This window comes from Hyalella azteca, unplaced genomic scaffold (assembly GCF_000764305.2).
Source record: "Hyalella azteca isolate HAZT.00-mixed unplaced genomic scaffold, Hazt_2.0.2 contig1933, whole genome shotgun sequence".
In the NCBI taxonomy this organism is placed as follows: domain Eukaryota; kingdom Metazoa; phylum Arthropoda; class Malacostraca; order Amphipoda; family Hyalellidae; genus Hyalella; species Hyalella azteca.
The window spans coordinates 65,240-78,144 of NW_025932225.1; the positions used below are offsets into that span (position 1 = coordinate 65,240).

A 12,905-nucleotide genomic window follows, 5' to 3' on the forward strand; every position below is an offset into this window, starting at 1 on the left:
AGACATGTCTCTTACAGACAAGTCGCTTACAGACAAGTAACTTACGGACGTGTCGCTTACAGATATGTCTCTTTACAGACAAGCCGCTTACAGACAATTAAGTCACTTACAGGCAAGTAGCTTACAGACCTGTCGGTGATAGACAAGTCGCATACAGACAAGTCGCTTAGGACATGTCTCTTACAGACAAGTCACTTACACTTACAGACAAGTCGCTTAAAGACCTGTCGGTAATAGGCGGCGCATCAGCGTGACCGGGGACATGTCCCGAACTCATCATAAAATCATAATAGATAAGTCGCATACAGAAAAGTCGCTTGCAGATCTGTCGCGTCTTCTGAAGGCCTGTCAGAAACAGGTGCCAGACAAATGCTGGGGGGGCTGGGGAACTGGTTGCTGCAAGAGCTACACTCATCCATGCTCCAGATACACACCTGCTACATACTGCTGCTACACGCCTGCTCGTTAAAGATGCAACAAACCTACTAGTTACAGGTGCAATATTCCTGCTCGCTACAGGTGCAACATGCCTACTCGCTACAGGTGCAACGCACCTGCTCGCTACAGGTGCAACGCACCTGCTCGCTACAAGTCTAACTCTCCTGTTCACTACATATTAACTGTATCATTGATGTTCTCTGAGAGTTAGAGAGATGAGGTTGTTGCCAGAAAATATTAGAAGAAAGCTAACCTGCTGCAAGTTAGTGGGAGTCCAGTGATAGTGACAAGCAAATTACCGTTAGCTGCGACGAACAGGTATAGCGACAAGCTTGTGATGATTAATTGATGTTACAATCTTGTTACAGTAACAGGATTGTGGTAAGAAAGTTGTACCAAGATGGTGTGAAGTTGTGACTGGGTTGCAGTAGCACGCTATAAGCAGGCAGTTTGGCTAGATTGTGATGACTATTGTGGTTGAGACATGCTAGTATGTGCTTGTCTGGGTTGTTTGGGCACGCTAGTGTGAATGAGTGGCCAATTGGTTGTAGTGGTTGTGGTGGCTAGATGGTTGTGGTGGCTAGATGGTTGTGGTGGCTAGATGGTTGTGGTGGCCAGATGGTTGTGGTGGCTAGATGGTTGTGGTGGCTAGATGGTTGTGGTGGCTAGATGGTTGTGGTGGCTAGAATGGTTGTGGTGACTAGATGGTTGTGGTGGCTAGATGGTTGTGGTGGCTAGATGGTCGTGGTAGCTACATGGTTGTGGTGGCAAGGTATTTGTGGTAGGCTTAACGGTAAGATTTTCAGCCTTGTCACTGCACAGTTCACACCGCAGCCCGCTAGCCACGCGTGTGAAAGTAAAGGCTAATGGCTCTATTGAAGAACTTGACGATAGCGTTCACTTCTTTTTAACTTTAAACTTCCGACGGATAAAATTGTCTCACTCACGAATGTATGAACTATTGAAGCTGCCTGTGAACGTTAACATTTAATTTTCGAAGGTTGTGAGTTTAAGTTATCGTAGAAATTAAACAGTTTCTATAAATATGATAAGTTTTTCAGCTGATCTGCAAACAATATTCAAGCACGTGGAGTAAGTCACATTTTAGTATCAAATTAGTGTCTTGAAGCTTAGGTCAAACAATGACATTGATGATGATGTTTACAAATTATAAGGTTCTGTCGAAAGTTTCAACAATATAAATGTGTTTAAAGATTAGAATTTTGCACAATACAAATTTCTAACCTCTTCCTGTGTGTAATTTAGGAGTGGAATGCAGATTACAGAGAAGTTCTTGTCTGAACTCGTATACTGTATACGGCGCTACTGTCGATGCCACGTACTCAATCAGCTTTTGTTAAATAAACCTAATAAATTTGCAATCCTCTAGCTCAGTGGTTCCCAAAGTGGGCGATATCGCCTCCCTAGGGGCGGTGGAAAGATTTTGGGGGGCGGTAAGGAAGAAGAGGGCGTTTGGGGGGCGATAGGGGGGCGGTAGTCCGAAGTCGAAGTCAGAAGTTAGAACGTTTGTTTGACGATTTGTACACAACACGTACAGCACATCATGACTCCCAGCGATGGTTTTTTCACCCAGATCTGTTTTTTTAACCTCTCCTGGTTTACGTCTGGGACAAATTAACGGCCGGACTCGCGGCCGGTCTCACGGCCAATTTCCAATTCAATGTTCAAGTGATATCTCTCAAACCAATGAACTTAACTTGTTGAAACTTTGTACACGTATTCATTAGGACCTAACGGTAATGTTTAGTTCGTGAAATTTTTATTAATTTTGCCTTCATTTGTTTTTGCCATAGTTATATGGCAATACGGGCCGAAATTCACAGTAGCGGGTATTTCCAAACTATTGAGCTGATTCGAGCGAAATTTTGAATTTACAGTCCTAACTACCGAACGTTAATGTTTAGCTCCTAAAAATTTATTCGCTTGTGCCTTTGTTCGCGAGTTTTTTTTTCATTTCACCTTCATTCGTGATTTAAATAGCAATACGTGCTTAAATTCGCAGTAATCAAGAAATTCCTTCCAAAACTACTGAATGGATTTGAACGAAACTTAGCATTTAAATACCTAACCTCAGCAACGGCGATGTTTAGCTTGCTACAATTTTTTCGTTTTGCCTTCGTTTGCGAGTTATACGGCTATACGTATACGGATAAATCACCCGCCAAGCCGGTCGTTCCTCCTATATCTGAATAACCCGCGAACGAAAAAAAAAATGGAAAAATTGTCGCAAGCTAAACAACACCGTTGAGAGGTTAGGTATTCATTTATATACAAAGTTTCGTTGAAATCTGTTCAGTAGTTTAGAAGGAATTTCTTTGATCAGGGGTTAGGTATTTATTTATATACAAAGTTTCGTTGAAATCTGTTCAGTAGTTTAAAAGGAATTTCTTGATCGCCGCGAATTTAAGCGACAAATTATCCGGCGATACGGGCCGAATATAAGGAAGTGTGAAATCAAGAATAACTGTGAAATTAAAAAACATCGCAAACGAAGGTATAATCGAAAATTTTTAAAAGCCCCAAAAAAATCCACGTTTGGCAGTTAGGAATGTATATTCAAAATTTTGTTCAAATCTGTTCAGTAGTTTGGAAGAAATTCTTTGATCACTGCGAATTTCGGCCTTTATCGCAATGTAACTCACGAATGAAGGTGAAATTTAAACATTTTTACGAGCTAAAAATCAACGTAAGGTTCTGATGAATATATGTTCCAAGTTTCCTTGAGCTGCGTTCATTAGTTTGGGAGATATTACTTGATAATTGAATTTGGAGATTGGTCGTGCGACTGGCCACGAGTCCGGCCGTGAATTTGCCCGAGACGTCCTAGGTTTCTAGTGCTGAAACAGTTGAAACAGCTTAAAAACGTATTGGTTCACTAAATGGGGTTCTATTTGTGAAATACACATTTGTGTTTAACATTTATCTTTTAAAATTGCAGCGTACTAAATTTCAAGAAAGAGGCGTATGTTTTTATATGTGTCTGTGGGGGGCGCTAGAAGTTCAGTAGGGAGCCAAAGGGGGCGCCAGCCTGAAAAAGTTTGGGAACCACTGCTCTAGCTCCTGGCAACGTAGCTCATAATCATCCTTTAAATTTAATATTTTACGTCATTTGGAATTCACTTTGTGCAGGTCAGTTAACAGATCCAGTCAACTAAAAACAAATAACATCATATTGTCACGAGCAAGGCATTTAATGTGAAAAGTCATGAGCCAGTAATCAAAATATTGATATGCATCAAGGCAAATCTGCTAATCGTGTGCTAGGCAAGCGATGCAGCAATTAGAAAATGAGGCGAGATATCCACAAAAGTTCATAAATATGTCCAGAAACTTATATTTATTTCCATATTATATATAATATAAGCTTGAAGCATGTGATCTGAAATGAAGTTTTTCCGTTTCACGTCATAGCATTTGCCCTGCGGTCACTTCTACCATATATTTAATTTGGAAACTTTTAGCGTTGTAGCTTGGAGGTAGTCTAATTCCGATTGTAATTATTCTAATTACAAAAATCATAAAACTAATCTAATTAATAATAGTCTAATTCCGATTGTAATTATTCTAGTTACAAAAATCATAAAACTAATCTAATTAATAATAAAAAAATAATGCTACTAATTTTAGGCCTGGGGGTCTGAGGTATGTGATGTGGATCATGTTTGATTTTATGACTGGCGACAACATACATTGATTCATGTGGACTTTATTTCAACATTGTACATTATATTTACGGGGATGGAACTTCAACATTGTACAGTGTATTTATGTGGACGGAACTTAAAACAAGCTAATTTAGCCGTACTTATTATTGTACGAGAAACTTTATTTATTCATCATTAACGGCAGTGAATATAACCATAGTTTCTATTATTTTATTGTGCTAGGATATTAAAGAAACAACCACTATCAACAGGATAATTTTTACCGTCATTCATTCATTTCCTAGTATCAACAACTAAATTTTGAACTAAAATTGGCCTTTCGTAATGGCAGGGCCAAGCGCTGTAAATTTCAGCCATACTTAAAGAAGTCTCCCATGAAAAACATCAATCGGAGAAAATGGCAGAAGAAAAGAAAATGATTCGATGATGGTCTATAACGTTTTTTTTCGTCTGTTAAAACTTGACCCTAACACTCCCGACTCTCCCACTGGTCGTTCGGCTTCAAAACACAATGATTAAGCTCTACAGTCTACATACATCAACTAGGATGATTGATTCACCTTTTTTAGTTTAATATCATGCATGGCTATATTTTTAAATAATAATTGCTCTCACAAGGAGCTATTTTTTAGTATAAATTTTACTCTGGAAACGAAATATGTTGCTGAATTTGTCTGATAGGAAAATTTGGAAGCTTCGCTTTCAAATCTCCTGTTGAAACGTTGAGTGCTAATAATCTGGATCTACCAGTAAATTTGTGTAATTTTTGGGTATTTTGTGTAGTGTTCGATGAAAATTTTATGGTATTGAGCGTGAGTTTGTATTGTATTTCATTGTATTTTCCTAATTCATTTTGGCTTTTTTTTTTATTACGAAACTCAGAATTTGCTTCCTATATGCCTTATATGAATATTATTTTCTTCATACGATTATGGTCACTTTTCAACTCGTAGATATTGCGTAATTAGTTCCCCTTTTCTATGTACGAGCCATGGTGCTCTAGAAAATACCCATTGAGCTTTCTTCTGGCAGCCACGAACCTCTTCCGCCGGTCATACCCGAATTACATAAATGGTGGTTGTCATTCTTCGTCATAGTGATGATAATATGAATATAAATATTTTGTTTTTTTCTCTAATGAATTTAAAAAGTTCATGTACGAAAAATCTCGCGATGTACAGAATTCCTTAGCGAATTTTGAGACGATACCCCATAGCAAGTAGCTCTCACGCATCCCAGCATGACAAGCGTGATGACGTTCTGCTGGACAGCCGAGAAACATATCTTTATATGTCGTTATTACATGAAAGTTTTATCCATAAAATAAGAATTTTTGAGAAAATATATAATACATAAGTATTGCCATTCATTGGATTTTTTTTAATACAGTCGGAGGGTTTAAATTAACTAATTAATATCAACGAATGGCTGCCGGTACATCATTAATTTAAATATGGTCAATGGTTTATAACATTTACTGATCTATGTGTGTAGGGTCTGGTGAAAAATAGGGTGTAGGTATCCATTTGCGAACTGTCAACTTCATAGCAGAAATTCTATTCTCGGGTAAGCATAAACTCCTTTGATTATGATTAACATTTTGCCAGTGCTCTTCGTATCCCACCATTTTTCAAACGTGTTATTGCTTCAAAAAAAAAAATTACACTGAGACCACTTCAGTACAAAGTCTTCAAATTATTCACTATGAGCTTACAAGGATATTAATACCAAGTAAATTCAATATAATTAATTGAATTCCTTTTGGTGTAGTATCTTGTTATTTTCTTTGTTTTAAAAAAATGGTTTATTTGTGATCTTAGCAAGCTAGTGCCTAATGATACTATAAAATAGGAAATTATTTAAATTTTGATTTTGTCCAGTAAGTATTGGTACCCTTTGAGCTTATGTGGAGGCGGAGGAGGAAATAAGCGTTCCACGAAATAGGAATAGTTTCGCCTTCAAGCCTGGAGATGTGACCTGAGTTTTGTTCTCTCATCTCCACGCCGAGTAAGAAATCTGTCATGTGACTGGCTGCCTTTGTTCCCTGAGTGTCCCTTGGGTCAAGTATATTGTAAAATTTTAGCCGAAGCCACCTGCCTAATCCTCTGGTCTAGTTGAATTTACATGCGCCGTTCGTGTGCTATGGTTGAAGCGATCACTAAAGAAATAACACGATGCTAAAAAAAGGATCCCATCGCACAAAGATGTAGGGCCATCACTGCATGTACGACGTTCTTATATTTTATCCTAGCAAGCGCGTCTAAGGTTTCAGAAAGAACACTGATAAGAGACTTTTCCATCGCCCTCACGATTGTTTACGATTTTGGCTCCTTATAGATGAGAATTCCTTACTCGAAAGTCGAAAAACATCACAGTTCATATTTCACTTCATCGATGCTTCTGTTTAGCGGATACTGTTTAGCCACTGATGTTTAGGATTCTGCTTAGCGGATACTGTTTCGGTAATCTTGAATACTTCGAGAAATCTGATGTAGATTTTACAAATTTTTGGATCATATAAAGAATATTTGAGGTATGTATTCTTAACAAAGTTAATTGAATGAATAATAGAAACAAATTATGTGTATTTAATTTTCTAAGAATTACAATTCAATGTAAAAAATACGTTTCAAAACATTAAATCCGATTTGATAAGCTAAACGTCTTGGTCAGAATACTGAGCCGTAATATGATCACATTCATAAAGCTTCAAAAGCATTTTTTGATAAGCCTTCTAGCCATATGAGTTCTTGAAGATAGGAAAGGTAGGATTAACAAAGTTATTCTCAAAAAGTTAATACTGGAGTGCGTTTTATTAACAAGGATATACTAGGTTGTGTTTTCTTAATGGGTCATTTTGGGGTGCTTATTTTTAACATGATTCATTTTTTCTATTAATTTCAATATTTATTTTGATAAAATTGTATTTGAGAACCATCACTCATCCCTAAACACTCGTTCTAGCTCTCGTTTAAAATAACGACTTTGAAAATTGTCGGTTCCAAAACTAAATCATTCGGTCACGTGGCCAGAAATTTTAAATGCGAAATTATCCGTATCACAATGGCTTCGAATTGAAAGTATTTCGGAAAATTTGCATGCCTCGCAACTTGTTTGTTCGTATCATTTGTAACTTTTAATTATGCGTCGTGATTGTTTGTTGTCATATAAGTTTATTTACTATTCCACCGAAGAAATCTTTTAATTATTGGGTGCTCTCATTTTGACTCTGGATCTTAATCGCAATCAGTGCTCGCTTGAAACGCGCGGAATGTCCGACCGACTTGGGTTTGGACGGTCGCCTGAGCAGTCGGTGCGCGGACGTCGTTGAGTGTGGAACAGTGATGAATAGGCTGGAAGGCTACCGGTGTTGGACGTCTAGTGATCGTTCCTTGTTATCTATGGAACTTTGTGGACAATCTTATGTCAGTCATGTTATTGGAATGGAAATATATCAAATTCACATACTAAATTCGAAGTTTGTTTATGAAAGTGTGCAAATAAAGGATAGACTTTGGAAAAATGTGTCTTCCGACTTCGAGTGTAATATCGAATTGTAATCAGAGTTTGTTCATCTGCTTGCGTAGTTTTCTGTACGAAATTTGTTGTAATTCTATTGATTTAATGCTCCTTAGCGGCGTGGTAGGTTATGTGAATTATCAATACCTTAAGAGGGTTAGTTAGGTTCGTTGGCACCTTTATTCACCTAATTTTAACCATACGGTTGATAGACCTATTATGAGTTTGATAAGCTGGCCGGAAATTGGTAGTCTTTATTTTATTATTAAGGTACCTACTCTTATTTTTGATACTCAAGCCTCTAGGTTCGTTCAATGAGTAAGTCGTGGAGCATAGAATTGTAGTAGCTACCTAGCAAATAGCAATTGTCATATCTAAGCCTCAATTCGATTATTGACCATCGATTTTCTATATTTCATCGATACTACTATTGACTTGACTATAACACTATTATCGTATGTGAAGATGATATTTTCATTTTTTGTATAATATTCTAATCGTTTTGTTATTTGATAAGCACGATTTTTAAATTCATGTCCAGTACCAGTCCTGCGTCTTCTTGTTGTTTTTTACATTATATATTCGAATTATTATGAACAATTGCTTTAAAAACAAATTCATACGCTCTCGTGGCCAGAAATTAATTGTATTCTGAATCTATTCCAATCCGCTGCGTTCCGCATGCTCCCTCCTCGCGCCAGATGCTCGGACCGAGACTAGCAGTTCCGCTGGCGGCTTCTGGAACACCTAACTTGGTTTAGGTGTTGCGTAGCTATAAAAGATCAATCTGCTCGGTTTTCTTTCTGAATTTTTCTCAAATTTAAAGCTACGAAAATTGTATGCGTCTTCATCGTGAAATAAATTAACTGTGAGTCCAAATTATTAAAGGAATTTTCACTGATGTTCGGTTTCTTATGTCCCCTCTCTAACTAATGTTTGTTTTTTTCCTGGAGATTGCAGATTGAATACGTTTGTGTAAGCTAACTTAGGTCTCACGCTACAGAGCTTACAAGTAAAAAATTGATACAGCCGAGTGCAACGGGGCAAGAATTGTCGAATATTTTAGAAATTTGAAAATGGAGGAATATGGTGCACAGCGTATTGGTGTAGCTTGTCTGAGTGGCACAAATGGTGTAGTTTGCTTAGGTAGTCAAATGATGAACCCGACCCAGGTGGTGTTGCCGACGCAGGTGGTGTAGTCGGTCCTGGTATACATGTGGTGTAGTCGGTCCTGGTATACATGTGGTGTAGTCGGTCCTGGTATACATGTGGTGTTGCCGGCGCAGGTATGCCGGCGCATGTGGTGTAGTCGGTCCTGGTATACATGTGGTGTTGCCGGTCCAGTGGTGCAGGTGGTGCACAATGCTCATGGCCTTCCATGACCCCTCGCCTCTCTGCTGTGTTGCCAACATCCCAGACTTTGTCTTCAAGAATTTCTGGAGCCTTATCCCCCATTTCAGCAACTTTTCCCTAGTAACTTCTGCAATTTCTATAAATTAAGGATATGCATATAAATGCAATATATTTATAATATAAAATAATCATTCTGAAATCACTTCATAATAAGGTTTCACAAATATATATATTCTTGCCAACCAATAGCAATCTATTTCTATCTAAGATGCTTTCTTCGTCACGCTAGAATAATCTAATTACAATTATATATTTTTTGACCGTTTTTTTCTTAATAATTGTGACTTAATTACTGGGAATATATCTTTCGTAATAAGTCGGCTTGTATGGCAACTCAGTATAGATGCTGCATACATGAATAATATATATGCACACACCTTTGGTCGCCCCCAGTCTAGACGCTGCGCCGGTTTGGGCTTGGCCGCCCAAAATTCAATGAATAGAGAAAATATTAATAAAATATACACGCATGCTTATGGCAGGCAAGTCGTTGACTCCTTGGCTCTGAATTGTTTAAGAATTCTTAAGCCTAGGCGTGCACAGGTGAAGATATATAGTACTCTAAATTTAGGTACCTACTTAAATACACTGTTAGAAAAAACGGTGAAAAAACGGTCCCACCGGCGTTCTAGTGACCGGTCGCCCCGTGAAAATAAACGGTTTCTCCGTTATTATCAGATGTTTTACGGTTTTCTAGTGTAAAATTAGAATAAAAACGGCGACGCGATGTTTCTTTTCACGTTCCGATCGGTCACTGAAACGCCGGTAATACCGTTAACGGTAATTTTTCTAACAGTGATAGGATCGAATTGTTATTGATGTTTTTTTTAGTTTAAACATAGCTATTTTAGGTCCATTGTCAACAACGCAAGTGTCGAAACTCAGCAGACACTGAATCTAACTCGCCGCTCATCAATAAAACCTTATTCTGTTCAGAACTTGGATTTGTAAAATGCGATCACCTCATAATGACTGTGCTGCTGTTAATGCATAAAACGATCGCAGTTGAAAGTTGTGGTTCAGTTTCGTTCATATGATAGATCGTTTCTATTGAATGAAAGGCAATAAAAGAGCTGTTGTGACCTTTGTGGCATTGACGGCCGTGCTTGGTTTGGACTTCTATGCTTTTTATTAATAGATATCCACGCAGAGTTAAATCAATTTCTAATTATCTCAATTGAACCAGAATCATCTGGCTCATAATCGGCGTGAAATAATGTTGAACTCACTGTGGACTTATTAGTTACGATTCTTTAAGAGAATTACTTGAGAATTCGGTATAAGGTACGATCGAGGCGACCGGAAGTTGGCTATTCTGTTGTATTCGGTGCCACTGTAAGGGTACGTCATCGTATCCCTTACGTTATGCGTACACGAACGAAGGTCACGCCGTTATTCGTACAATTCGCGTTGCGATCCGCCATTTCTGGCATCACGTCCGCATAATACCAATTTTTAATGGCCAAAACATTGCCCTTCCGCACCTACGATAATATTTGCTAGTCCATTTCCGTTGTTAATTTGAAAGACAATTATTCGAAATAACATTTTCACGAGTTTTATGTGGCACGGTGTAGCGTTTAAATCGGTAGCAATAGTGCGCACGGTGTAGCGTTTAAATGGGAGCTGTGCGCACTAAATTGATCGATTTGTCGATTTATTTAGTTTATTTTATGTAATTGTAGCATTGAGTAGGCACATAATTCTTGTCATCTCATACCAAATATTTTTCATTATCATTTTCAGATTAAATGACGTTCTCGAAAGTGTTAAAAAAATAATTATTAATTGTTGTGTTTGTTTCGAGATTGTTCCTGTTCGTAATTTTAGTGAACGACGATGGAAACCCACAACGACGACTACGAAATTCAAGATTCTCTCAACTCGCTAGCCAGGGCTCCCATTCGTCAGTATTGGACCCTGGGCTGCACAACGGAGCCACTAAGTTTGTCACCTCAGTCTCTTCATCATTCCGAAAATACCCGGATTCTTCCGAATTCGCTCGTCGAAACTCAAAGTAAAGCACATTTTTCATCTCCGATCTCTAATGGGACTACTGGATGTGAAAATCCCAGTCTCAATGCTTGCATAATTTCAAAATCCCCATGTGAAAATAGAGTTGAGAATCATCTTTCTGACGGTACAGTCGGGGACGAAAGATTTGCAGCAAAATCGAAATCTCTGCCCGCTTCTCCGAACACAAGGCATAGCTCGCCACTCGGTGCGGTTGACTGCGAAGGTCCAGTAGTCACCTGCAACTCTCTGCCCGATTCCCCGAACAAAACCTATCGTTCAATGCTCTACCCGAACGGTACAGTCATTTACGAGAGTCCTGGTGATAGTCCCAAGCGTGTCAGTCATAGTGCTTCCAGTACTCCAAGATCTAGGATATTTCCAGGCTCCGGGAACGTCAAACAGCCTCGACGAAGCTACATGCACAAGGAATGGAAACTCGCACACACAGATTCCGGGCAGAGTTCTTTGGAATGCTGGGACTATTCCGTAGAAATTGATATGCTCAAGGGACCTGAAGGTGAGTTTTTGTTAATGATTTGTGTAGGGTTGCATTTTGTTTATGAATGTTATTAATCATACGTAAGTCTTCAATTATTGTGTTCTTTCTGAAACGGATATGGAACGCTAGCTACTATATGTACCAGTTCACATCAACCGTCTCATTGTTTTCGATCAAAGATATATTATTTTTAAGTTGCATAGCCATAAACTCTAAGTTTCTTTTCTTTTGTTAGAAATGTCAACTACGCTGAGCGTTTCGCCATTCGGACGCGCGACCAAGTTGATCGCGCATTCGAAACTATCTCACGCTTTGGTGCATGATTCTGACCTCTTTTTCTGGCCGGCATTTTTGTTCCATTTAAAAGTCCATCTTTTTGTCATTACTCAAGTCATGTCGTTAGATGCTGCACCGCTCGTCCTCTTTTTCCGACTGACACTTCTTATTTTATTCTTTAAATTCTTTTTCTGTTGTCAGCAAGTCCCCGAATCAATGGGGGCAAGACTTGTTGCAATTATTTTTTGTGATGGCTACTGTTAATTTCGAGGTCCGTTTACTGGCGCGCTGAAATAATCGAGCGGATAGAAAGACAATAGGTAGAAAAGGGCAGGGGGTGGTTTTTTATCTGCAGTGATTTTTACTTTTCAGGTGCATTTAGCGTGAAAACCGTGAGAAGCCTCGCTTTCTTTTGAAATGCTTCCTCTAAAATTGAAAACACAGACCGCAGTTAGCTATTTCCAATTGGTCTGGCGAGAACTCGAAATGATCAATTTGCGAATTTATTTGCATATAATCGGAAAATCGAAATTCATAAATTCATAATTCATATGTGTTCGTTTTTTATAAATTCAAAATTTGTGATCTGTTTTGAATTATTTGAAGGTCTATTCATATTTTTCACTGGACTTCTCAGCACCAGCCTCGAGGCTCGACTTGTCCGTTATTTTTCTTTTCAATTGCTTCAAAAACCTTCATGAATTTATCCTCCTTTATAGTTATTTTGGTTCATTTTTATCACTTGAATTACAAGATTTTACATTACATTACAAGATTTTGTTTTTTAGTAGATTTTTTACATATAACTCGTATATCATTCAATTTTAATTGGCAAGTGACATTTGTCGATTAAGAAACTTGGGCGTTAATATCTAATTTGGTCAAGCTTAAAACTGCAGCGAGCTAAAGTTGACAACTCTAAAATAACCTTAATGTAAACTTGCTTACAACTTTGCAACTTCGTCTGTATCGGATTTAAAAAAAAAGTAATTTAATCTTCTCACATTTTCATGAAAATAATTCACGAGCATACCTGCATATAAATAAATGGTTTTCAC

General features: G+C 38.1%; 1 protein-coding gene across 3 annotated transcripts in view; it reads left to right on the forward strand.

The window, feature by feature from the left end:
• Nucleotides 1-12,905, forward strand: part of LOC108667980 — a 60,242-nt gene that overhangs the window by 22,924 nt on the left and 24,413 nt on the right. Inside the window, exon 1 of one of the 3 annotated variants that reach the window (XM_047884526.1) lies at nucleotides 10,809-11,589. The exons of the other annotated variants lie outside the window; for them this stretch is intronic. Coding sequence (XP_047740482.1) covers nucleotides 10,896-11,589 — 694 coding nt within the window. The 5' untranslated portion in view covers nucleotides 10,809-10,895. Of the gene's footprint in view, nucleotides 1-10,808; nucleotides 11,590-12,905 lie in introns of those variants that run through there. 3 annotated transcript variants of the gene reach the window in all.